General features: G+C 43.4%; 2 protein-coding genes across 8 annotated transcripts in view; one reads left to right on the forward strand and one right to left on the reverse strand.

Annotated features, from left to right (window-relative positions):
- Positions 1-13,005, forward strand: part of CARS2 (cysteinyl-tRNA synthetase 2, mitochondrial) — a 40,227-nt gene extending 27,222 nt beyond the window's left edge. The window contains exons 15-16 of one of the 3 annotated variants that reach the window (XR_014510442.1): positions 266-698; positions 12,593-13,005. Coding sequence is in view for 1 of the 3 variants with exons in the window: in XM_083437855.1 (XP_083293981.1) it covers positions 266-328 (63 nt within the window). In the remaining 2 variants the exon portion in view is untranslated. Of the gene's footprint in view, positions 1-265; positions 6,093-12,592 lie in introns of those variants that run through there. The other 2 variants (XR_014510443.1, XM_083437855.1) reach the window with 2 other exon arrangements.
- NAXD (NAD(P)HX dehydratase) lies at positions 3,505-26,744 on the reverse strand. 5 transcript variants are annotated; one of them, XM_083437824.1, is made up of 11 exons: positions 23,736-24,950; positions 21,355-21,729; positions 17,402-17,552; positions 15,228-15,273; positions 13,604-13,692; positions 12,148-12,256; positions 10,271-10,321; positions 10,086-10,190; positions 8,726-8,846; positions 7,319-7,439; positions 3,505-7,012 (listed from the first exon to the last, which is right to left on the reverse strand). In XM_083437824.1, exons 1-11 carry the CDS (start codon positions 24,400-24,402, stop codon positions 6,862-6,864), a joined length of 1,986 nt encoding a protein of 661 aa, XP_083293950.1. In that variant the 5' UTR covers positions 24,403-24,950; the 3' UTR covers positions 3,505-6,861. The 5 variants fall into 5 exon arrangements, with proteins under 5 accessions (XP_083293950.1, XP_083293952.1, XP_083293951.1 ...); XM_083437826.1 differs by lacking the exons at positions 21,355-21,729; positions 23,736-24,950 and adding an exon at positions 26,600-26,744; XM_083437825.1 differs by lacking the exons at positions 21,355-21,729; positions 23,736-24,950 and adding an exon at positions 26,440-26,630.
- Between the last annotated feature and the right edge of the window lie 749 nt (positions 26,745-27,493).

Consider the following 27,493-nt stretch of genomic DNA (forward strand, 5'->3'; position numbering starts at 1 on the left):
ACACTGCAGCCAATACACTAATGTGTTGCAACACAGTTTTGAATGCTCTGGGCTAGAGCAAGCCAGTATGCCACATTTGAAGCCAGAGTTACAGTCCTGTGGGGCCTACTTTGGAAGTCAGGCCTATTGAACAATATAGCATTACTTCGCAGCATGAAAAGGACTGAGTAGAGGCTTTTCCAATTCATATTTTAGTTCTAGAAGTGGTTTGTGTTAAAGGAAATCTGAGTGTTTAACACACGCTCCTTTTTTTGTATTTACGCAGGACAGAAGTACTACTTCTACATGGGAACTTGGAGAGCCCAGTAAAGAACGGGAAAAGAGCTGATAAAAATAAGAAGTACAGACTGAGTGACTTGATACTGTGGCGATATAATGGATTTTAAATTACCCTGGCTGAGAGAATCCTCTTCCTTGAATTACTGGGTGGCAGAAATAATTCTTAAAACTGACTACTTCAGATTTAAAAGCAAGAAGCTTCGCCTGTTTCCTGAAGAGATTTGTGTTTTCTTTTTGGGGTGTGGTGGGGAGGAACAATTGCAAATCTGTCATTTATTACAGCAGCTCTCCTGTATTCTCACTTATGGAATCCTATGACTCTACTTCAGCACCTCAAGAGTTTAAACACTGCTTCAACTGCGCCATCTAGAAAATAGAATTAAGTGAAAATAGCATTGTCTGCTGTAGTGACACAAGAGGTGAGTTGGCTTAAATTTGCTTTTACCAATAAGTAGTTGGTATCCCTTGGCACAGGGAGATAGAAGGCCCCTGCCTCAAAAACAGCACAGCCTTCGAGAATAACTTAAAGCTTAAAGGCACTAGGATTTAGATCAAAAACTCCAGGGTTTAGAGGTAGGGTGTTTTGTTAGCAAGGTGCTGAATCGTACATAAACCCTTTTCTATTGTAAGAACTGCAGTTTGATGTTGCAGTTAAGTGCTAATCCATGCTATAATTTTTCTATATACCAACTTTCTTCCACATTGGTGTAAAGTGTTCCAGACTAGATTCAGTCTTGTTTCAAAGTAGCTGGCACCAAACAAGCCTGTTTATGAATTATGGATCAGGCAGAGAGCAATCTCTGCAGAATTCATATCTCCAGAAGTACCTAGAAGGTCAGAAACATGGAAGGGTTCCTTATTCCAAGTCAAAGCATTGGCTTATATAGCTCAGTAGAGTTAGCATGTGTCTTATTGATCTACAGCCTCCTGCTAACTAGCCTTTACGTGAAACATCAGTGGCAGATATTTTTCACTGCATCAAAGCATTGTTCAGAAGTAGGCGGCTTCTTTTTAGCAATGTTGGTTAACACAATGCCATTTCGCTGATTTTTTTTGGGAGCTGGACTTTGTTCGAATGAAGATTTACAGATACAGAGTTGGATCTAATTTCAGGCCAGAAACACACATTGGTCTTTGTTGGAAAATAATAGATAAAATACTAATCCAGAACACCTTGCAGTAAAATATCTCTATTCTGCTGCGTATCTCTTAAACATTCAGCATGGCCTTTTATTTGCTGCACCAGCTGTTCAGATGAGAAGGGATTGATGAAGACCAGGGCATTTAAGGTAGCGGAGATGTGGATTCAGAAACAAGCTTTTTGCATGCCCTCTACTGAGATGGTATGGCCTCCATGCATTTCACCGAGACCATAGGGACTATGCTGGCTGACCTGTAAATCTTTAAACAGACGGCAGGGACTGGTGCCATCTTTAGAAGGCAGTTTCTAATTTCAGGTTTCATGCAAGAGTGTATCAAGAGTTTCTAAATATTGGTGCACAAGAACACTTGGACATTAGAAGGGAAATAGGACCTGGGGAGTTAATGCAAAGCAGCGCTGGAACATATAAGAAAAGGAACTTGCTTCTCTACTTGAGGTAACTTACAAACTATATAAGTCTCCTACTTTTCTTCCAAATATAAACTCCAGGCAGGGCCTTGGAATTTGGAAACCAGCCATTTTATGCTAGCCTGTTGTGAACCCCAACAATATGAAATGCATTTTCAAAACTGATACCTGTATGTAAATGATGTATTAATAATTACTGGGATCTGGTTTATTTCATGCCTCTTATAATCTAAGGCAATTCTCTCTGTCCCTCACCCCACAAGCATTATTCAAAGCTTGGCTATTAAATATTTTTATTTTATGATATAAGATGTATGGATTTTAGCTAGTAATGCAAAAATATTAATAAAAAAGTGGAGGAAAAGACCTAACACCCCCCCCCCCCGAAGAAAGCATCCTGTAGAGTCTACTAGTTAAAATGTAAATGAAATCACTGAAACTGTGTCCAGAGAGTCACCATATTATTTAAGATTGCAGTCCTGGGCACAGAGACCTGGGATTAGACTCCATTGAACTCTGCTGGACTTAAGCGAACTGCAGCTGAAATGCAGTTTGCATTTCAAAATGCACTATTAGCAAAGGCTCTTGTGCCAGCTGAAATGCAACCTTTGCTTTTTTTGATACCAATGCCATTTCAAAACACTTGATCTAAGATTTAGGCTGCCAGTTTAGAGCTGGGAGTGGAAGACATCCCTGTGCTGCTTTATTCTTTACCTGCAAGCCAGTCAGTCTGTTGTGGCTGATCAAACACACTCACTTTGCAGATTAGGAACCTGAACTTGTGACTAGAAAAATGAAACCTCGTCTGCTTTAGCTTGGAATGTGTTGGTTCTGACTAGCAAAGATTAGCTCCCCTTCCCAAACATTCCTTGAGAGTGACTTGCTCAGGGTCCTACACCTGCACAATTTTGTGCTAATTTTGTGCTAATGATCTAAGCTACCCTTTCACCAATGGTGGCCCTCTAGATGTTTTGTCCTCCCCAACCTTTGGCTGTGGCCAGTGAAAATAACTGTAGTCCAAAACATCAGGAGGATATCAGGTTAGAGAAGACCCTGGTAAACAAGAGTTGCAGGCTTGCCTTATGTTCATCCATGGAGGGAAGAGATCGTTATCAGAACTGGGAGGTTATAATATTCACGGTATGTGCATTGGCGGATTCCTGCCACAAAAAATGTTAGGTGTGCAAGCTACTGGTATTCATATTTCATATCAGCAGCATCAGAGAGAAAAAACCTTGAACTGAAAATAGAACCTGCAGCTAAGAATGTGTAATACAGTAAGGGAGACAGGGACTTGCCCTCACCACCCCTACCTTTCATGAACGCTTAAGGCATTGACTGGAGAAATGTCCTCTTACAACTTAGACGGATCTGCAGCTGGTTGCCTTCATTTTTGTCCTCCTGGAGAGATGGAAATAAATCTACATCCTTCAACCTGACGGTGCTACGTGCAGTATAATAAGCTGTTCAACAAAATATTATTCCAGATTACTGAACAAGAACCCTCACATGTCCCCTTTGTCAGTGGAAAGATTGGCACTCATTGCTTTAAATCTGCCAGGTTAGGAATACAAATTGAACAAAATGGAGAAGCCACAGTTTGTCGGCACATTGCAGCTCCGTTATAAAAAGCCGCTGAATAAATACACGTAGCAGTTGTTTAAGCTGTCATTTTTATTTCATCAAGAAATCAACTGCTACATCTTCAGATTGCTTCAATTGTAAAATCTTTATACACTAGTGGACAACATTATTTGCAACTTCTGTAATACAGTTTAAAAAAACAACAAGCAATTCAACTCGATAGTGACTGTTCCAATCAGTTTGAAAATCCTAGGTCCTATTTGGCTTCCCTGCAAAAATAATAGCTTTGAAAATTCTGCTGCCTATTTTGTTCAGCATTTGTATCTCAGTTCTAAATGATGGTAGCTATTTGATAGTGCGTTCTGGAAAATGGATATAGGTTAGTTCAGTTGACAACACCAATGGTTAACGTCTCCCTCACTGCACCAAGACAATGCTGTGATTTAAACGATTGGGCATATGAGTCACTTGCCCCATGAGTGCAGGGTGCACATGTGGAAGATCCCAAAAGGGTTCAGAGCTTTGGTCATGCTGACTCCTACCTACTGCCTGTGGCGGAGGTGTGAAACCTGTGGCCCACGGTGGCTGAACTACAGCTTCCAGCAAGCATAGCCAAGGATGATGGGAATTGCAGTTCAGCAACATCAAGAGCACCGCAGGTTCCCCACACCTGCCCTGTAGGACAGGGACATTTGCAAGTAGTACAGTCTAGTTTCAACTCTCCTGTCCCCATCTTGCAAGCACAAGAAAATCAGGATGGATAATTTAACACAAACGAGCCTATTTGAATTAATGTATTTAATTTGGAATTTTTACTGTTCCCCAAGACTCAGGGTAATGTTAAATCTGAATAAAAGCAGGTTTGCCTTGCAGCTGAATCAGTACCTCTAGCAGATGCCTGAAGCCAAAGGAGGCTTTTCTAGGAAACTCCAGAGAAGAACCAATTCAACCATTATTTACATTCTCAAGCACAAGCATTTTGCCTTCACCCAATGAAAGCAAACTACTCTGGGTCTGCCAGTTACTATTGGACCAAGTTTTTAATTAATCATTCATTGACCCTTGTTTGCTACTTTGCTTTTGAGAGGGTGGGGGATGAGCCAAGGCACAGTGAAGCGGAAATGACTAATGCCAGAAAGTCCAGGAGTGGTGACCTTAGGGCTGAGCAAACAAGGCAACCACCCAGGGCTCCAAAATCTTGGAACAAAATGCCGCCTGCCTCCTTTATAGTCTGTCTCAGTCTGCCTTGTCTTTAACCCAGCAGCATTGCAAACAGGCATTGTGAAACCTGCATCCTTGCATTGCAAGGCAAGGAGAACAGGGTGCTAGAGCCATATTGGGATCTTCCAAGTGCTAGGTTATATAGTGTAGGATTCAGCCCAGTACAAGTGAATCATGCCTTGATAATACATTTTGCTTAAACCTTTTCTTAGAGCCAATTTCAGTAGAAAGAAAAAGTACATCATACTAGCCACAGTCTACATAATCGAAAGCAAAGGGAAAGCATACACACTTTTCCTGGTTTTGAAAATGTGAGAAGCTATCCCCAACTTGTGTTCTGAAGCGGTAGGGACCGAACAAAGTCTTTAAAAAGTTTGAATTGGTGCTCTGAACTTTGCTAGAACTAAATAATAGAAAATATATATATTAAAAAAACCAAAAAAAGGAAACAAATGTATTTTTCTGAGGTAGTAGTCACAGTGCATCCAAATGTTAGTTATAAGCACGTTGCATTTATACAGAGCAATGTCCTGGTTGCAGGTAGACAGTGTATGCTAAGCAACAACTGACTACTATATAATGTAGCAAACCCTAACAGCAGTCTGTCCCTACACAAATGGGAATGCTAGTTAAACAGCTAGATAAACTCTGGCTGCAGATTTCCATATACTTACTTTGGAGCAAGTCCCAATGAATTTGGTGGGGCTTACTTCCGAGTAAATATGCAATGCCATCAGGCGGCAAGCGATTCAAGTAAAAACAAAGGGTATTCTGCCATAATCTTTCCTCCTTAAAACCATTATGGGGTGGGATTTCTAGAGTGGAAATGCTCCGTGCATAGATCCTACCAAAACGTGAGTTTGCATCTACTAAACCAGCACAGCTAAGCAGGATACACATAGAGCAGCTGACACACATCCTCTGGAATACTCGTGCCCCCCCCCCCCATTACAAAGAAGCTCCACATTCTGGTAGGGATAACTAGCTACTGTGAACAACCTATTCTCTACCCAGTAGTCTGCTGGGCACCGCAAGTTCATTAATGCTGTGCAGTTTTAAAAGGGCAGCCCTTCCCCTTTCATTCTTCAATTACTACATGCTGGTGATTCTTCTAAGTGTGTCCACACATTAGTGTTCCACTGCAGCTTTTAAAAGTTAAAACAAAAGCACAAAGGGTGCTTTCTACTGAAAACCATTCCCGGGCAGGTCTTATGGCAGGAGCTGCTCCTTGATTAGTTGTTTCCCTAAAGCCTTCCCCTTTTGACCCCCCCCCAAAAAAAATGTTCCATCACAGGTTTAATCTGGTTTCTCTGCAAATATTTTATGATCTAAACTAGCCCAGCTCAGTAGATGAAACTTCAATACATTCAGCTAAATAAATTCTATTTTTCACATGCCGTGTTCTATAGCTTCTTTGTGCTGGTTTTTTGTTGATTTTTTTATAAAAAGACTAGTGATACCCACCCCTTCCTCCTCATCAAAAAAGCAAGGAACGAAAAACAGTGCCTCTGTACCTAGGACTCGAGGCGAATTTCATGCAGTCCCTCCTTGAAAATGGCGTGTCTCAAAAGCAGCACAGACTTGTGCAGAATTGAAACCCTGCAGTAGTTCTCAAGCCAAAACAGTGATGAAGTTGGTGCAAACCAAGGAACTAAGTTAAGCTGGTGGAAGAATATCACGACACAATCCAGCCAAAGTTAAGTGTTTTCAAATCCTATTTATTTCAGTGGGAGACAGAAATGTCTACTTCTTCCACTGAAACGAAGGAGACTTCAGCTGCAAACTCAAATGCACTTACTAGGGAGGAAGTCCCACTGAATTCATTAGGACTAAACAGGCCTTAGAAATGCGCAGCTTAACTTTGGTTGGACCGTGCCCTTATTTTTATTTGTCTCTTAAGTGCATCTTTTGCTACTAGCACACTCTTAGTTATTGCTCAATAACTGTGAGATAGAACAGAGGAAATACTTTCAGTTTAGTTTTATTATATTATAACATCTGCAACTACAGCTTATTCAGCCAAAAAAAATGTATTCCAAACTCTTTAAAAAATATCTACATTTTTTTCTATTTTAAAAAATAAAAGCTACCTAGTATACCAAGACCGCTAACAGCACTTGAAAAAGGGTGCATTACGCATGGATATCCTACTGTAATTTCCGTTGCTGTCCGTGTTGTGTATTTCTCCTTCCTCTGCTGCTTTGGTCTTAGGTTTCAAAGAGTTTATTAAAGGCTGCTCCGATTTCTAAAACCATGTCAGAGGCTGTCATAGACCGTCCACACTTCTGAAAGGCTTGGTTGTTGCACTGCCTCGTAAGTGAACATGCTCCAAATGCAGCCACTAGGAAGGGGTTCTGACTAAAAAGGAAACAATAATCTTCATTAAAACTGGAATGGGACTGGATTTTTCAAGGAGCTTCAGAAATCTTAACTCACTCTAGGTATTCAGCGTGGAAAGGTATTTCAATTTCTTGGGAGAGATTTGCATTTAAGTATACTGCCTTGCCTAACAGACAAGAATCTCTCATTAATTTTTCTGCTGCCCGAATGCACGTTTTATTGTTTATCTACCCCTTCCTCCCCAGTAGTTTCCCTCCCGCCCCCAGTGTAATTCCAGTGAAGAACTAGGCTGCTGAAAATGCTCAGGTATGACCAGCACCTTACCCGTTTGTTTTTTCTGGTCCAGCAAGAAAGGCCCAGTGTGCTAGGACTCCAAGAGAACCTGAGAGGAGATCGCCTTGTCCACCACACCTTCTGCTGCTTCCTTCATGACTGCATACAAGCACTACAAAAGGGGGGAGGGAAATATCAGGCTTAGGCTGGCTCAGCCAGTGTCAGCCCCGCTCCCAAACAGCGTTTGAATCTGGCGTAAATTTTAACACCAGGGCCAGCTTCTTCTGTATAGGATTGCTCGCTAATTCACTCGCTAAAGTTTTCCAACTGTATTTTAAAGGGGAGAGGCTGGAGATGTAATGAGAAGTACCAAGTGGGCAGGGTTCCTAGGGCTCACCCCAGATTTAAGAAGTGGCAAGGTTTATCTGTTACATGATTGCAGTGCCACCTATTAGCTGCAAGGGCTAGAACAGAATTTCTGCCATATCCCTGAAGGGCCCATTATTTGTGCACACACATAAATATTCTAGATTATTATTGTTTGCATTTATTAGTCACTTATGGAAATGACTCAAAGCAACTTACAGGCACAATGCACAGTGTATACAGTCGTACCTTGGATCTCAAACACCTTGGCTCCCAAATGATTGAAACCAAGACGCGAGTGTTCTGGTTTTCAAACAATTTTCGGAAGCCGAACATCTGGCATGGTTTCCGAACATTTTGGAAGTCAAACGGACTTCCGGAACAGATTCTGCTTGACTTCCAAGGTACGACTGCATTTAGTTGTCAAAGTCCAACTTCTGAATTTTGCCAGTTCTTGGCCTCTTTTTCACAATTGGCTATGAGGAACTTTGTGCAGAGGGGCTAGCCTCATGCTTTGTGAGCATAAGTGAGGAACAACACAATCTCTCTTTTTAAAAGGACATGCAGAAGGAACCACTGATTTGTTCTGCCATAAAGATTTGTAGGCAACAGCTTACATCAACTGCATATGAAAGCACCCTGTGTGTTTGCTGCTGCATGTTATGTAATTATCTTCTGTAATTACTCACTAATTTCTGTATAATTCTGCAGGACTAATTGCTTAGGAAAAATAAATAAATACACAAAAGAATCTCCTTTGTGGTTAGATGAACATTCTTATTAGCATGTAATTTTATCACACATTTGATGTGCCCCACAACCCCAGTAGCTAACATTTTCTGTGTACATCTTAAATCATGATGTTTGCTGCCATTTGAGTAAAATATTCATTTTTAATACTGACACTTTGACTATAAATTCACTAGTCAACAATTTTTATCCATCTAATAAAACATTATCCTCCTGCTTATAATGTTCAATATTGAATATATGCTTGTCAGCATTAGTTTTTGTTTTTCAGGATTATCTATCTATAATAGGACCAAGCAACTCTATTTATCATTCTGTTTGCTGTGTTTATTCTTCACTTACCTTTTTCTCCATCCGAAATAAGATCACGTTCTCCTTTCTGAACAATCGTCAAATTCCCCAAGGCTTGGCTGAGCCTTAGCAGACATCCGTGATGATCATTGCTATCTACAGGGTCCCTAAGCTAAGACAGAGGGGGGTGGGGAATCATACAGAATCAAAATACGTCTTTCAGTGATGTAAAATAATGTACGTTACCATCATTTTATCAGAAAAAACTACCCAGCCATTAATTCAGGAATGGGCAACCTGTGGTCTCATTTCCTATCATCTGTGGTGGCTCCCTGATTGTGGAATGCTCCTTTCAGAAAGGCACCATCATTACATGTCTTTAGATGCCAGGCAAAAACATTCCACTTTCCACAGGCCTTTGGCTATTAAATAATCTGTGGCCTGTGAAAGTGTGTGAGAGAGGATTGTCAATTATTACGATTATTTTACTACTATAGGCTGTGTCTGTCAGTATGGTTTTTGACTATGTTTTTATTATGTTTTTATCATTGGTGTTTTCCAATGTGTTTCTAATGCTGTACACTGCCTTGAGATCTTTTGATAAAGGGTGGTAATAATAATAAATAATAATAATAATTTTTATTTATACCCCACCCTCCCCAGCCAACGCCAGGCTCAGGGCGGCTAACAAGCAATAATAAAAACAAGTTGAATGAATACAACTTAAAAACAAGATTAAAATACAACAGTAAAATATTGAAACAGTAAAATATTAAAATGTTAAAATGCAGCCTCATCACAGGAGGAGAAAGGAAAAAGAAAGAGGGGGAGGGAATCAAATTGGCTCCAAGCAGGCAGAACAACTCTGTCTTACAGGCCCTGCGGAAAGAAATCAGATCCTGCAGGGCCCTGGTCTCATGAGGCAGAGCGTTCCACCAGGCCGGAGCCAGTGTTGAAAAGGCCCTGGCTCTGGTTGAAGCTAATCTATAAATAATCTTATAAATTGAATTAGCAGCAACAGCAGCATATGCAGGGGTGGGGTGGGGAGAAAGGGAGTGGAAAAGAGGTAATAGAAAGTCTACTTTTGGTCCGTACCTGTCCAACACTATCAAGCGGCCCCAGAGACCCCCAGCAAGTGACCTCTCACAGATTACCCCCAAAGAAATAAGACCCTTGCCAGAAAAAAGGTTCCCCACCTCTGGACTAATCAGTTATTACAGGCGGGTGCTGTTTCATGCAGGTTTTACTTAAACATAGATATTAGTGTTAAGGCTGCAACCCTGAACATCATAATTAGGGAGCAGGCCCCACTGAACCCAGTGCTGTTCATAGGATTGAGCTATAAATGTAATTTGGTCTTGGATTTAATTTGCTTTCCTTAAGTATCACTGAAAACATAGTATGAACTCACCATAGCTTCATACAGTCTGCTGAACTCCATGGCATTCGGAGTAAGAATCGCTCTAGGGTAACCCTGAATGAGAGATGGCTGCTGGGCAATTAGCCATAAACCATCCTGCGTCGGGCAGCAAGAGAGAAACATTTACTGGCAAGAACAACATCATGCAAATAAGCTAATGAAAACATAATACTTACAGCATCAATTACGATAGGAATTCCTTTGACCTTCGATTTTTCTATGATACCCTGTGTTTTTTTAAAAAAAGAGCAGACTTTTAAGAACTGAAAATGAAACCTCTTCCCGTTGTTCAATTAACTCTTACAGTTTCAAAGTAAAAACTCGAAAAACAGCTGTCTACTCTACTCCAAATAGGACCTAGTTGAATACAACCCCATGCTTACAAAATTGTTTCTCTTCTGGGTTACTCTAATTGTGGCTGAAACCCAAAACGCATACCCCTGGATCTTTAAAACTACCAATGCAGGGATGGATGGTCAACCTTTTCCAACCTATAGGCCACATTTGCTGTTAGCCAGACCTCAGAGGGCTGCAGGCCAGCAGAGGATGCGGCCAAAGCTCGCACATGCAAAAACATGTTTGCACATGCACAAGCGTTCAGGCAGCAGGGAGGGTTTTTCTCTTGATCACAGTGCTGAGCTAGGAGGAAAGGAACCTCTCCTCTGAGAAATGCAATGAGATGGGGAGATCTCTCTCTGCTTTTCAGAGTTCATTCCGAAGAACAAATAAGAGTGGGAGGAATAGCATTCTCTCTGTTCTTCAGAGATCACTGAAGAACGGAGACAATGACTTTATCCCCCATAGCATTGCTGGGCTGATGGAAGGAACCTCTCCTCGTCGTACAACAATGGGAAGAACAGCACTTACCTGGGAAAGGTGTCTCTCATTCTGGTGCACCACTACTGTTAAGAGGCACGGGAAGAAGCACCCTTTCCCGTTTCCTGAGTGCTAATACCTCTTAGCAACAGTGGTGTACTAGAGAAGTACTAGAGAGTCACTAGAGAAGTGACTCTGCTAAAGGAAAAGGCACCACCCAGTATGCCAGGCGCTGGCTGCACATGCTAAGTGGCTTGGTGGGCCTGACTGGACCCCTGCATTAATGAAGCACTGCCTTTATTGAACATTTGTTTTCTGACCACTGACCTGAGAGATCAGTCTCTAGTGCAACACAGCATCTCCAGCCCTAACCTCCCACAACCATACTTTCCTACCTGGCACAATCTGTTGTGTCATGATTTATATTGTGCACCCAATTCTGGAAACAGATTTAATAGAAACTGAAGTTTGGGATCAGGGCATCAGAAGAACAGCAGAGGTCATCACTGGGCCATGTGGTTCATCTGTGTATGGTATATACATTAAGGGATTTGGGGAGGTTTACAAACATGTAATGGTTCCTTTTTTAAAAGTGAGATGGCCAGACGATATTGATAGTTTACCCAGAAGAAGGCGGCTATAAAGTGGTGCTAATCATATGATGTCATTATTATGGGACTTCTGCCCTTTCATTTCCATTTCTCAATTTTTTATAATGCAGACTGGTCCTACTCAAAAGTACAAGCAAGACAGTTCTCTAGATAAATGCTTCTTCATTTGCTCACCTTTTAGTGTGTGTGTGTGGGGGGGGAATACTGTGACCTATTTCCGTTGGTCACTTTTATCACTGCCAGGACTATGTAAGCAATAAAACCAATGCCCTTGTTGCTGAGCTCTATCAAACACTAGCAAGCAAAGGATGGCTTGGATATTATGATCCATCTTGAAACCACATTTACTGATATTTTGTTTTGTTACAATGGCTCAACTGTGCCTCGATGTCTATTCCAAGGGGAGGTGGAGCTCTCCCATACAAAGAAACACAGGAGCATTGCGGATCTTGGGGATCATTAAGTTATCTGTAAGCGTTTCACATAAAGGCAACTTTCATCAACTTTAGCTGCTAATCCTGCCATTTTATAATCGCCCTCAATTTCCAACATCAAGAATATCACTAACAGCGATGAATTCAAAACAGAAACTTAAGTTTCGTGAAAAAGGGTATTGTCCAATTTACCTTGGCATTCTCAAGCAGTACATCATCTCTACCCAATCCAGGTCCGATAACAACCGAGTGTAGACGTGGCAGCCACTTTTCCACTTCATGAACAGCATCAGGGCTGTCACTAGACAGAGTAGAGCACAGATTGGCCTGTTTCCAAAAATCTGATTTCTTGCATTTGCAAGGAAGGGCAATTTTCAGCTTAAGTGTACTGGGTGCCTGCTCCCCAAGCGGCCTTCTGTAAACAACCACAACCAGTTTCTCAAAGTATTTGGTTGGAAGCTGCCCAGAGTGCCCAGATGGGCGGGGTATAAATAATAAATTATTATTATTATTAATTGCTAAACCATTTTTCTCCTGAATAAAAGCATGCCATATCCAGACATTTATATAGATAATGTATCATTTTGGCAAAAGCCCTCAGCGGTTCACAAAAATTATCATTTTCCCTTTTCTACAGGAGATGGCATCATGTGAATGTATGTGGGGAACCCGAGGAACTTCCATCTGCCTGGAAAGCTGACAAACGAAAGCAGGAAAGGGAGATGAAATGCCCACATGGCTGGCTGCCATGTTTCCTTTTTGGTTTTAGAAGGAGGAGGAATTCCCATGGGTAGCATACACTTCCTGTCCCCTCAAGTTCCAATCCCTATATGCCATGTGACTTGCTTCATATTTTATTTTCTGGCAATGTTTTGATTTTATTCCCTCCCCCCATCTCAAATTCCTGACCGTATATTTCAAGCAGCAGCTGTAGCAACCAAACTTTTGAGATTTACAGTTGGATGTAATACCTATCTATGCACATAGGCTTATTTTAGCATATGGCATCCTTCAACTGGCTGCTGTGGAAGAGTCCCTTCTGTGTCTCTACTGGTGCTTTCTTGAGGCTTTACTGTGTCACTTTAAAAACAACAACACTGTAGTAAGAGACTAAACTAATGGTTTGGACACAGCTTGGGTAGATAGAAAGGTTAATGCTGCAGTTGGGACTTTCAGCACCACCACTTTTGGAAGGTGGCACTATTTGCAAGTTATGTGAATACAATTAAAACGTCATTAAAATGTTGTCTCGTAGTTTAGAGAAGTATTGGCATCTGGATTGGTTTTAGTTACAGCAGAACAGAAGCTGGCTACTGTGAGTCAAAGCACGGCAAGTGTGGCAGACATGCGGGATTGCCCCATATACCATTTTTTAAAAAAAACATATTTGAAATTCCAGCCATTAAGACAGATCCAGAGACAGCGTCCTCTGGACAGGATGCGAGCATCACGGCATGAAATGCTTGAGTACAGGATACAAGACCCAGGTTCAAAGCCAGTAGGGTCACAAAGGGATTGGCGCCCTTCACCTGATCCTGGTAACCCAGTTCTGAGCTGCTTCCCTAATACAACTAATACATGATCCATTAAGTCATGTGAGAAAAATATAGGAGGAAAGCAAAAGACAAAAAATGGAAAGGATACTTACAGAACAGGATGAACTATCAGCTCTGGGCTATAAGACTTTATTACAGTTGCTGCGTCTTTGGTACAAAATACATGGGATATGTCTGCACCCTATGAAAGTTAACATATAGTTATCCATTGATACTAATACAACATCATGCAAAGGCTAGTCATTAAAACCCAAACAAGCCAGTTCCATGATTTCTAGCTTGAGTCTGCCCCATGACATTCTTAGTGAGTTACAGAACAAAGCAATTTTTAGGTCCATTTCTCACACTAGTTACCCCAGTCCTAAATACATATACAGTGGTGCCCCGCAAGACGAATGCCTCGCAAGACGGAAAACCCGCTAGACGAAAGGGTTTTCCGTTTTTCAATGCGTTTCGCAGGACGAATTTCTCTATGGGCTTGCTTCTCAAGATGAAAATGTCTTGCGATTCTTGCGATTTTTTTCCGCTCCCCACCCCCTTTTTCTAAGGCACTAAGCTGCTAATAGCCTTTTAGCAGCTAATCCGCTAATCCCTTAAGCCTTTAATAGCCGCTAATAGCCGCTAAACCACTAATAGCGCTAATCCGCTAATGGGGTTGCTTCGCAAGACGAAAAAACCGCTAGACGAAGAGACTCGCGGAACGGATTCTTTTCGTCTTGCGAGGCACCACTGTACTTGAGCATGTCTCATGGACATCAATGGAACAATTTTTTTAGGATCCAATATAAGTACTCTCTCTACATATAAAAGCCCATTCCCAACATTCCTTAACAATCTAAATGAAAAGCACATTCACATCTCTTTTCTCAAACATTGATAGCTTGCCTTTAGCAATACCTCGAACAGTAAAACATTTTGTTGATATGTGCTTGGGTAGCTTCCTCCCCACTGGAATTCCGTTGAGATCACAGTAGCGAAATACATTACAGACGGAATTCTACGCTGTGTATGATGGCTTTCTGCACTTTATTATTAAGATGACAATTAGTATTTATTAAAGCAGCCTTCTAAGGGGACAATCAGTTACTATCCACATACTCGAGTCGGTCTGATTCCAAAGCATTTTAAGTACACTTGAAGTTCAGAGATACAACCCTCAGAAAGCTATGATTCAACAACATACATAAGAGGCTGTTTTCACCGGGTTTAAGTACCCTTAACTATTGGATAATGGGACACGGGTGGCACTGTGGTCTAAACCACCGAGCCTCTTGGGCTTGCCGATCAGAAAAGGTCAGTGGTTCAAATCCCTGAGATGGGGTGAGCTCCCATTGCTCGATCCCAGATGCCAACCCGCTCTGGCGGGAAGGTAAACACCGTTTCCGTGTGCTGCTCTGGTTTCAGTGTTCCATTGTGCCAGAAGCGGCTTAGTCATGCTGGCCACATGACCCGGAAAAACTGTCTGCGGACAAACGCCAGCTCCCTCAGCCTGTAAAGCGAGATGAGCGCTGCAACCCCAGAGTCGTCTGCGACTGGACTTAACTGTCAGGGGTCCTTTACCTTTTTTTAAACTGTTGGATAATTATCAGTGCCTTTGAAATAGGGGTGAGGAACATGTGGACCTCCAGATGCTGCTGGACTACAACTCCCATCAAACCTAAACTAGCCATGCGATGTTCCTTACCCATTTTAACGAAAAGTTAAGAGAGCACATACCACTTTGAGAGCTGAAATTGCAGCAAAATACGGTGCCCCTGTATACCTGGCAAAAAATAAAAAATAAACTTAGGAGGCATCTTTATTTTGCTAACAAGTTTGGTTGCTGAATTGGGATAAAGACAACTGACTAAAAATTACCCTGTACCCCCCCCCCCAAATTATGCATATATTTTGAAGTCTTAAATATGAGTTATGACACTATCACAACCGAGCGCCTGCAGAGAAGACTCTTGCCTACTAATAGCTAAGGGCATTTATGTTCAGTTAATGTGGTAGCTGCAAAGTAACAGATCTTGTCTCTTCATTGGCTTGCTTCCAAGGCTCATACTTGGTAGCTGTGATGAGCAGACTTTATTCTATGATAACAACTCTAAGTCAGCCTTTTCACAAATAACCAGACTCTCATTGAAGTTGAGACAAACGTGATGGTACAGCTGCTTCTGTGGAACCTGAATGTAACCAGGAGGAAACCACTCTGGGCACTGAATGCTCAAATTAAGACAGACGTGCACTTTTTTTTTTTGGTTAGGCCAAGCAGAAGCTCTTTTAGATTAGGCATTATTAAATATAAAATCTAATGTTAAAATAATAGTTTCTTCTTAGCATTATGAAATATTTGTCATCTTCATGCTGGGTCCTTCATGCTGCAGGGGGTTGGACTAGATGACTCTTGGGGTTCCTTCCAACTCTACAATTCTGTGATTCTATGAAAGTACACAAACAGGTCTCCAGATTTCAAATCCTTGTGCTATGCTGGGCTGTATTAGGACTGGGACGCATCTTTGGCACTGGCTATATGGGAAAATACTACCATCATACATTCTAGTGTATTACATTGTAGCAGAATATTAGGAATTTATTTTTCAATGGGGAATGAAGACCCAGAGGCCGTGATGAGGAGCCTGAGGTTACAACTTCCCTACCCTTAAATCAAGGGGATGCATGGTTTTGTTTATTTTGCATCCAAATTCAGCATCGGAAAAAGTTAAAGTTGTTTTACTTATATAAATTCTGAAAATTGAATCACAGTCTCTTAAAATCTATACTCTGTTTTCCTAGTTCCCCTATTTTATTCTGATTAGACTAATGGGAAGCAGCTAGGTTAGCATTGTGAATCTCATCTGGTTATTCTTTCTGGCTTCTGGGCTTTTCATTCTGCTCACACATGTCAAGTGTGTATTTGCAGGCCTAAGGGAAAGCAACTTAACTCTCTTTAGTGGAAGCTGAGATTCCTGGAAAGTTGAATTCTATACCTAACTGCACATTCTGCCCTTTTTCTACGCTCACAGAATTGTATTACACATGCACACACACATAAACAAATTCATTTCCTTAACAGTCAGCACAAAGAACACTTCTCATGAAAGCCAAACATTTGCATAATGATGGGATCTCAAAAGGAATGTGAATTATGGCTGAAGATGCAGTTAAGAGCTAAGCTCTCAAGGTCAAATGGTACACCTTCCTTATTTCCCTAAGAGCTACGGTCACATGACATATGCACACATTTGGCCTCAAAGTAAAAAAAAAAAAAAGGATTAACATGACTTTTAAGACATCTTCAGGTGTTTGATTTAAATGTGCAAGTAAGAATGTGGGAATGTAATAATTGCCTCTAGACAACCAGGCAGGAAACCATGCCTAATAAAAGTAAGAAAATGATTAAAATATCTTTTTTGCAGGTTGGTAAGGTGCCAAATAAGGGACACGGGGGTGCTGTGGGTTAAACCACAGAGCCTAGGGCTTGCTGATCAGAAGGTTGGCGGTTCGAATCCCCACGACGGAGTAAGCTCCCGTTGCTCGGTCCCTGCTCCTGCCAACCTAGCAGTTCAAAAGCACGTCAAAGTGCAAGTAGATAAATAGGCACCGCTCCGGCAGGAAGGTAAACAGCGTTTCCGTGCACTGCTCTGGTTTGCCAGAAGCGGCTTAGTTATGCTGGCCACATGACCCGGAAGCTGTATGCCGGCTCCCTCGGCCAGTAAAGTGAAATGAGTGCCACAACCCCAGTCGTCTGTGACTTGACCTAATGGTCAGGGGTCCCTTTACCTTTTAAGGTGCAAATGGAACTTTTAAAAAAAGGTATGCTCAAGGAGGGCTAGTAAAATGTGTTGCAACCTAGTAATACTTGAAAACTTGCTTGCAAGGATGTTATGCATTTTCTTTTAACTTACTCTTGGCATCCTCCAATAATTCCTATTCGTCCATCTTGGCCTTTATGCTTTTTGGCAGTTAGAGGAGGAATAACATTCCGCACCAGTTGAAATATATTCTCCATTTCCTTTACAGAATGTGTTTTGTGCACTGAGAAAGATCTTTCTATAACTGAAAAAGAAACAAAGACATTTAAATAATTACTTTAAATTCAAACTTTTCATAACATCCACTGATAACATTAATATTTCCAAGAAATTAGAGTATTAAATATTCTTGTTTGCATCTTCAATTAACCAGCCCTATTCAAATAATAACACTTCCATGTTCCTCAACAAGGGAGCAGGAACGTACCAAAGAGCCCTCCCCGCTAGCCTTCACATGATGAACAAAACCACAATCTACACCTCTGTGAAATCTGGGTTCGAGGTCCAGTGCCAGGTCTACTTTTCAGGTAGAGCTGTGCACCCAAAGGCTCAATTGATTCAACTGGCTACATTGTTTGCGTAATGTCGGGTGGCAGGGGCAAACCAGCATGCCTGGTGCAGAGATCTGATCAGAAAACTGTAAGAACAGTATTAGCGCCAACTTGGTTTTTCGCATCTGCGTTGCACTGCACACCCAAAGTAGCCATGGTATCAAACCATCATACAGATGCTTATTTCTCTTGTATGGCCAACTGGCAATGTGAAAGGGACAATGTGTGTGTGCATGAGGGGTGGGAATACAAGTGAGAGGAAGGTGGTGGTGCCTGAGCTCCCACCCTAATAACTTTCATGTGATAATCTCCAAGATTTCCCAGTCATCCAGTTTTAGTTGCAGGCCAGCTTTCATACAAGGATGTAATTAACTCCTACACCCGGAAGAACAGCACTGAGCAAGAAGAACTTGTGCTGACAAGAATTATGAACTCGGGCCTAAGCCACTTATATCTCAAACTGCAAATTAGAAAAAGATTAAAATGGTCTTAGTTAACACTCACATTTTTTGTAATAAAAAGCACATAATAGATACTGAGTCAATGGTTAGGAGTTAAATAAAATGCTGGTTTTCTAGACATGAATGGGTGTTAAAAGACCCAAAATTTGTTCAAAATAAGCAACAAAATATCCTTCCATGTTTCTGCAGCTTAAAAAAACCCTACTTTGACAATTACGCTTCCAATTGACAATTGTATCACATAATTAGTAACTACCAATCAGTCTGCTGCTCTTCATTGGTATTTCTGCTGAAGCAATGTCTACTTTTTAAACTGCCCGTTCAAATTGTGCTTAGTTATCACAGTCAGATGAATCTAACAAAGAGCTCAAAGTATCCACAGGGCGAAAAATGTATCTGAAAAAGTCAACATCAAACAAGAAAACTCCCAGTGGTTGCAAAATCAGCAAAATCTCTTCATTCTCAATACAACCCCTTCCACAATCAAACTTACTTTTTTCCAGTAAACATTAAGTCCTTTCAGGTCAATATTCTGATCTCATCCTTTACAATGGAAACAATTCTTTAATTAATGCACTCCGCTTCCGCTGATGTTATTTACACAACATGTTGACACATCTGTAACATATCTCCAACTGCATTAGAGACCCCAGCATGGATCACTCTAGGTGTAACTCTTTTATTTTGGTCGTAAATCCAAACAAGGAAGTCTGTAGTCACGGTAAACAGTTGCAGTGAATAGAGAACCATGCTGAATGCTAAAACCCCTCCTCCTTTCCTTTGGGGCTTCTATCAATGGCAGAAACTCCCCACATTTATTTATACATTTCTGCACTATCCCAAGAATGAAAAGCTTGCTCACTTAAAAAAACAATAGTGTATCCTACGATATTCAGACCAAAGTGCAAATCATGACGAAATTCAAAAAATCCATACTTGTAGACAGAAGGGTGAGAGCCACTGAAAGATTATGCGCACAGAGAAAGAAATGGAAACAGCTGCATTGCTGTTACTGCCTTCACAGTACAACTTATGTACTGTGTCCTCCCTCCCTCTCTCCACTCACACACACACAATTTTCTAAAGATTTATAACTTTTCTTGCCATTTTCCTTGTATTTTTAAAATAGCATATTCTTAGATAATTGGATAAAAGGTCCAAAATTCATAAGATAGATTAGATAAAGTGACAGTAAAAGCAGATTAATGTCAACTATTGAAAGCCTGAAAGGAAACTCCAGTTTACCCAGAATATGATTAAGGGTGAGCAAACACTATCACTTAAAATAGATCAGTTACCTATTAACACCCTGTTATGCTCATGACATAATGCGGGTGGCGCTGTGGGTTAAACCACAGAGCCTAGGGCTTGCCGATCAGAAGGTCGACAGTTCAAATCCCCACGATGGGGTGAGCTCCCATTGCTCGGTCCCTGCTCCTGCCAACCTAGCAGTTCGAAAGCACGTCAAAGTGCAAGTAGATAAATAGGTACCACTCCGGCGGGAAGGTAAACGGCGTTTCTGTGCGCTGCTCTGGTTTGCAAGAAGCGGCTTAGTCATGCTGGCCCTATGACCCGGAAGCTGTACGTCGGCTCCCTTGGACAATAAGGCGAGATAAGCGCCGCAACCCCAGAGTTGGCCACGACTGGACCTAATGGTCAGGGATCCCTTTACCTTATGCTCATAAAGGGGATTAAACGTTGGAGTATAGTTTTATTTAGAAGTAGTATTGTAGAGGCAAAGATCTCCTCCAAATTATCTACTTAGAACACAATCCTATGTATGCCTACTTGGAAGTAAGTCTCCATGCATCAAAAGAGTCTAAAGCCACTAGCAATTGAGGTCCCAAAATACAACAGCATGATTTTGTGAATAGAACCTACATTTAAACACAAGGTGGTACCTAACAAATACATAGTTCTCGTGCATCTTGGTCACCTCTAGTCCTGAAGAACACCAAAACAGTCTGCAAGTAGGTAGCATTAGATTAGAAGACTCCTTGCAGCCAGTTTTCAAACTGTGTTCCTTGTGAATATCAAGATGACAAGAAAAGATAAAATGCACTATTACTCAGTTTTCAATGAGAAGTTGGATGGGAGTATTAAACATATTTAGACCAAAGGTCTATCTAGTTCCTGATCTGTGGTATGCACTCCAGTTGAGCTTCTGATAATGTGCTTGCAAAGCATTTTGGAGTGACCCTTCTGACTTGGGTAAAAGAAGTTGAAAGGCAATCTCACTTTTGGGAAGTTGCCTCTTTCAAAGTCAAACGTGCCCATGCTGCATTTTTAAGGCCACAGCTATATTGACATTTGAACTCACTTGCCTTGCAAATTAAAACTAAGGCTACCCTAATACTATTCAAGTGTGGTAGGAAAATCTACTGCAGAAGACAGCCTCAGGACCATGAAGTGCAAGTACTAATGAAAATATTTTGCTGACCAGGATGCGATTTCACGCTGATTGCCAGCCCAGAAGTAGAATATCCAAGACTAATTCTATTCCCTAGTAAGATGGAAGCAGACTTGGATACGAAAAATATAAAAACTGCTCTAAAACCAGCCACCTTCTAAAAGTATTTACCATAAGTACTTATATATTATGATTTTAGACCATCCCTGGCAATTACTGATGTTGTTTCAAGTGCAAAAACTATTACTTCCAGAATTTCTATGAAACACTAAAGATCAAGCAATATGAATTTTATTTTAAAGATGAACAAAATTCCCTTTTTAATCCACTAAATTCACAACTGATTGCTCTACATTTTTAAAAAAGGGCTATGTAAACTACATTAGTGATCATGATCTGTTCCACAATAACTCTGCAAAAGAGCATAACATTAAATAAACACCATTATCTATGTAGACTTATCAACCATGCCCAGTGTTTTGATTCATTTTTCACATATACCCATTAACAGCCACCCCAACCCCCGGGGTACTATTTCACTGGCTTTAGAAAAATTCACCACAAATGTGCACAAAAATCTTAGCTACCGGGTCCCAAAATCATTTATACAAGAGAATGTAGTACCTATGGGTGGCGAAAGTGATGTTGACATAGAATTAAAGTTAAAATTATCTCCGTATGATCGGTGATTTGATCTCTGTGAAGGATTGCTAGGTATATACTGGGACCTTTGTGATACTGTGGAAGAAATCCCTGCTAACATCTGTCCCAACATCTGCAACATCTGGAGCTCTCTGGCGTGCTCAGCTTCACGCCGTTTGTCTTCGATTTTAAGCCTCTGCTCTTCATATTTGTAAAACTTCTCTTCGGTATCCATGCTTTGTTGCAGAAACTTCTCCATCATTTTGTCCAGTGTTAAGTTTGCATGGCGTTTTTTTGATCTTTTAGCCTGAGATAATAAGGGTGGTGCATTGGTGTGAGCATTAATTTGTTTAAAACCTAAAACAAAAGCAGATAAGTTAGTTTTTCATGTTTTGACCAAACTTAAGAGAAAATTAAATAGTGAAGAATGTCACTTTAGTTACAAAAATATTTCCAGTAATCAGGTAGTTTTCATATTGACATAATTTATGTGTTTCTATAACATTTATGTATGTACGTATGGAACTTGAACAACCAAAAAATTTAAACAAGTATTTGTGTACTGCAGATAATTGCTCAATTCAACTTTTTACAGTAGAAGCCTATGCATGTTTACTTGGAAGTAAGACCCATTATATTCTGTGGAATTTACTTCCAGATTAAGTGTGCACAGAACTGCAGCCTTAATGCCCTGCTTTCAGATCTGCATTGCAAAAGGTCACAACTGTAAACCTCTCCCCTTTGATGTTATTTATGTGTAAAAAGTTTGCTTCAAGTGTGACTATTAGCCTAAGGACACCAATTTGAAGCCAGTTTTGTGTGGAATATATGCAGATTTATGTATGTGTATTAGCTCTGCCCAATTCAAATAAAACTCAATCATGAAAAAAGACAAAGGCACAGATTCCAGTTTTTCTGTTTTAGAATTGTTTTCTAAAAATAATACACACACCTACATGCGAAGGAAGTACAGACCTCCCTACATGATATCACTTCAATTTCTTTGTGGAAATTTAAATTTAGCCTGAGTTGTGTATGTGAACAATAAATATGAGGGTGGAGGGCTTCTGTTTTTAACCTAGATGAAAAGTTGTGTATTTACAAGAGAAATACTATAGAATATGTTGTCAAATAAAGATGCATGGTGGCCTTTAGGCCTGCCAGCCTAACAGTCTTCCTGCTTTAAAATCATCATCATGCAAAAGAATTTCAAGTTTGGGGCACTGTACACCTGATTTACACTGCATGCAGTATTCTTGCATTAGGTGTATGAGCTGGCCATTTGTGTTTAAATACAGAGATGACCTATGTAAATGACCATAGATTCTTCCCAATCGCAGAAGGGAAGAGGGGATGGACAATGCCAGCTAAAGACTGGTGTGCTTGGCCCAAGTTGGTGCTTCTAAACTGAAAAAGAGGATGCAAAAGTGATAATTGCAGCGCTGTTGAGATGGCAGACCCTTTACTGGGTTTTGGGCCCCACCATGTGCCCACCCTCACAACAGTGGAATGTGGGGTGGTGTAGTGTCTTCAGAACTTTGGACTGTCGACATACACAAAAAGGAAGTCTTGATCTGCCACTGTATTTTTGTTGCTATTGGATATGCCTTTTATGTAGGTGGTATATCCAGGACAAAGAAGCTCCCTGGTTATATTTTATAGCCCACTCCTAATACGGTAACAGGGATTCATTTTAAAACAGAAGTCACCTGCCAATAACCAAAGGAAGGACCGTTTGACAACGTTAACAGGCAACGTTAATAGCCACAGCTATGAGGATGGAGTGGGGGACAAGCCAGGGTTTGTGTTTTTTTGTTTTTTTTTGCCCTGGGTTAAGCCTCCTAGCCTGTGAGAGTGTGTGTGTGTGTGTATGTGTATGCAAACGCCTTGGCTCTTTTCTTCTTTTGCCAAACTGGGTCTTTGACCCAGGTGACACAAAGCCTAGTTTCACCCTTTCCAAAAGGAAAGATTAGGCGGAGAAATCTCCAGAGTTGTTTGGGTGTGTGACTGAAAGTGGAGAGTGGGGCATTGCCTTTCCTTTTAGACAAGAGCAGGGCAAACGAAATACACAGCGCTGCTGCTCTCGGGGTGAAGTCATCATGAGAACACCAGCTTTCCCCCAACACTTCATATTTTGGAGAGAGACATCGGCACAGACTGGGGAGGAGCAGGGCAATAAAAACAGGGCGTGTGTGTTGTGCGCCTGTGAGGGGATGCGATTGTTCTATGGATGCCGCCCCCCCCCCAACGCGCAACATTGTTCAGAAAAGCAGAGATAACGGGGCTGTTTCTTTATGGCAGGTGCCATAACAGAGACTGAGACTTGTGCCTCCCTCGACTTTCTTTCCTTTCTCTACACTCACCTTCTGCCGGCGGCAGCGGGATGGCGAAGGGCGGGCACTCCACTTTGATGGCGTGCTCGGCGTAGGAGGAGCACTCCCCGGACTCCTCGTGGAAGTTGTCCCTCGGGGGCGACTCCAGCAGCTCGCCGCCTTCCTCGTCCAGCTCGTCCTCGTCTTCCTCCTCCGCGTCCACCTCGCGAAGCAAAGCCCCGCCGCCGCCCGGCCTGGCGGAAGGGGGCGCGGCGGAGGCGGCGGCGGCGAGGATGGCGGAGGCGGCCAGGGCTCCGGGGTGCTGCTGCTGCAGATGCTGCTGCCTCCGCCGGCACCCGGGCTCCAAGCCGGCCGCGGGGCTCAGAGGCCTGTCGTCGAGGCCCGCCGCGCCGGCCCTCCCGCTGAGGATGCGGTCCATCTCGTCGTAGTACTTGCAGATCTTCCTGGCGTGCCCGTTCTTCTTGAGCCCCTCCCGGGCCTGGTAGTACTGGCGCTTGAGGCCCTTGATGCGGATGCGGCACTGCTCCGGGGTGCGCTCGAAGCCCAGCTCGGCCAGGCGGCAAGCCACGTCCCGGTACACATGGCTGTTGCGAAAGTTGCCGTCCAGGGCGCTCTGCACGTCCGCCTCCCCCCAGATCTCCAGCAGAGCCCGGGTCTCCAGGTCCGACCACAGGAAGCCGCGCGTGTTGGTGATCATCCTGGCGGAGGCGGCCCGCCCACCCGGGAGGCCGCGATGGCCGCGCTCGGACGGGAAGGGGCGATCAATGGCAGGCAGGCCGGCCGGCGGGGGTCAGCCGCCCGCCCGCCTCGCCGCAGCCCCTCCTCCCGCAGCTCCCCCTCTCAGCGGCCCCGGCGAGGCGGCGGTTGCGGCGGCCGAGACCCCATCCCTTCCCTCGCCGCCGGCGGCGCCTCACGCGACCCGCTCTCGCCGCGCTCTCTCCTTATAGTCCGCCAACCGAAACTTTCCACACGCAACGAACGGGGCCTCCGCCGCCGGCCTGACGGGCCTGGCCTTCCTCAGCCTCGTTTGCGGCAGTCGCTCCCTCGCCTCAGGCGGCGGGAGCTCGGTGGTGGCGGCGGCGGCAGAGGAGGGGGCTGCGCTTGGAGGCCCATCGCCTCGCGGAGGCCTGAGGCCACGGAGCTCGGAGAAGAAGCGGCGGCGGCTGCCGAGAAGCACCGGCGCGGCCTCTTTCCCCCCTCCGCTCGCTCCCCGGCGGGCCCAAGCCGGCCCGGCGTCAGCAGCGCGCATTGCGCTCCAGCTGCCCCCTCCCCTTCGTGTGCGCGCACACTCGCATCCACACGCGCGCGCGCGCCAGTCGCCCAGGTTCACACACAAAGCAGTGAGGGGGTTTGTCGCACAACTTCAGTGGTGGGGGGGGGGGAAGGGGAGAACAATAGGCAACGGTCTCCTCCCGAGGAAAAGGCGTCGCGTACCTTGCGCCCCTCCCCCCCCAAAAAAAACAATGAGGAATGCTGCATTCAAACAAAAACGCATGGTGGAGACAGGGGTTTCAGGCAGGAATGCGAAGGAGGGACCTCTCTCCACGCGCCAGGAACACCACGGAGAAACGGGTTGGAAGGAGCGCGCACACGCCAGCACCAACATTGCTAGACGGCCTCCCCCCCCCTCTTCTCTCCAATCCTCGTTCCCCAAAAGCGCAGACAGGGATAGACTCCAATCCAAGCAGTGGAAAAGGAAAGAAAGCGCCTTCCGTTTGCTTTGCTTGACAGCTTTCTGTCGTTTTCGACGAACACTACCACGAATCCGAAGCGACGGGCAGTTTTATCCGGCCGTGCTCCCCACCATCACCTTTCCTAAAGCGAACGTGAGAATCAGCTGACACAAGAGGTGCTACTCGTACTTTTCCCCTCCCCACCGTGAAACCACAACAAAGACACGCATGTATTTTTTTTGTTACGGGCGTTTTCGTTGGATGTTACGTCGCAAGAAATGCTGCTGCTGCTATCAAACCTTTTAAACACTGGGTTAGCGCCAAGAAGGTACGACGAGAATACAGAAATTATGGCCCTCTTTATTATGTTGAAAAGGCTAAAACGCCATATTTTTAAAAAGCAAGAAAGATAAGCAATTCTAGCCCTCGCCTGCAGGATTTTCTCGCCATACAAACTACTATGAACTACTTCGTAATTTGTGATGACTTGCTCTAGTGAAATGGGTCATCACAGGTGTAACCGGATAGATTGCTTTCACATCACCTTCTGATGGATTAAGCTACCTACCAATAAATCGCGTAGAGAAGTCAAGAGCTGTCCACACCTCGTATAATCAGCCCTTTCTGTCAACTGTTCGGTGGCGAGTCACCCTTCACAAAATCTACCTGGCCCGCTTCAGTCTGCGGGCATGATCATTACACTCTGGCCTGATGGGTTTCTTTAAATTCTCGGTGACTACAGAGAGATGACTGCAATAGGTTTTAAAAATATGCACACCCATACGTTTAATCTCAAGCCCTAAACCATATCTTGCTTATATATTCCAGTATGTCATGCACCCAAACTCATCCGTTTATCTTTGAATCTGCTTGCACTACCTCACCTGTGGCAATTATTTTTAAGCAGGCGAGGCGAGCTACAAGCAGACAATAACTTAACAGATTCCATTTTAAAATGCTTTTAAACACCCCCACCCCCGCAAAAAAGGCCCCTCTCCATATCTGGCCTGTGGCTAACTGCAGATAAGCAAATCTGGCGCACGAAAGGCGATTTTGGGTACCTTTTCCATACTGCAGCCAGAGCACCGCTGCTGCTGAGATCAGTACTGCGATCACACAGGTGTCCCTTCCCCAAACCATCCCCGAGAAAGGATTTGCACGAGCTCACCGCGGGGCCCTGCCTCGCCCGAGCGGCTTGGACTCCGCTCTCCCGCCTCTTACCTAGCCGCCAAGCGGGGCTCGAACCAGCTGCCGCCAAGCACGCGCGTAAGCGGCACACAAGATGCATCCGAGCTGCTTCCGGGTCCGACCCGCAGCGAGTGGGACGCTTAGGCCACTTTCGCCCCGCCTCCTAAACCCTCGCGAACGCCCCCTCGTGGGAAGCCAATCTGAGCGGTCTCAGCCCGCTGATTGACAGTAGACACGCAAACGCGCAAAAGATTAGTAGGCGGGGCTAGTGCTGCTAAAGACAGCGTGCTTTTTTTATATACCTGGAGACTGGCTCTCGTGCAACAGTGGCCGCGTTGCTGCTGCCGCCGCCGTTCAAAAAGACTCAAATGTTCTTTTACTGAGTCGCAAACACGCCGGTAGAGGGGTGGTGTTTTCTTGCAGTCGCTCTCTCCCATTGATTTCAATGACATTTCCTGCGCCATTAATTATGTTTGGGATTGTAATCTTAAATTTCCGAGGCGGAGTTCAGCCCAGCCGCAAGAGGAACCTGTTTTTTAATTACAGTCCTAGAAGTAATTTGAGAAGGAGCAGATTGAGTGCCTGCAACATTAGCAAATAAATAGCCCGGCTCACAAACACACACCTAATCTTCAGCCAAAAATCTCTCCTCCTGCAATATAAACCCACTAGATTTAATCCTGCCCTTTTGGGGCAGGCAGCACACCCTTCAGGTATTTGATAAGTGCTATCACGTCCCTACTCAGTCTCTAGGCTAAAAATACCCAGTTCCTTCAACCTTTCCGCATTGGACTTGTTTTCCATACCACTGACTATCTCTGAACCCATGAGGATTCTCTTCATACTGAAAGAGAAAAACAAAGTGAAGAACGAAGACCTATTATTTAATACAGGGTATAAAGGAAGATGGGACGCGGGTGGTGCTGT

The sequence above is a fragment of the Podarcis tiliguerta genome, assembly GCF_965153285.1.
Source record: "Podarcis tiliguerta genome assembly, chromosome: 4".
Taxonomy (NCBI): domain Eukaryota; kingdom Metazoa; phylum Chordata; class Lepidosauria; order Squamata; family Lacertidae; genus Podarcis; species Podarcis tiliguerta.

Bases quoted from the DNA above. Each gene is read 5' to 3' on its own strand.
- NAXD (XM_083437824.1), bottom strand. From the start codon at position 24,402: ATGATCACCAACACGCGCGGCTTCCTGTGGTCGGACCTGGAGACCCGG. The intron at 17,553-21,354 runs GTACTACATTCT...TTTCTTTTTCAG, and splicing joins ATCACTTTCGCCACCCATAG to TTATAGAAAGATCTTTCTCA. The intron at 7,440-8,725 runs GTAAGTGAAGAA...CCCCTTTTGTAG, and splicing joins TATTTCGGATGGAGAAAAAG to TGCTTGTATGCAGTCATGAA.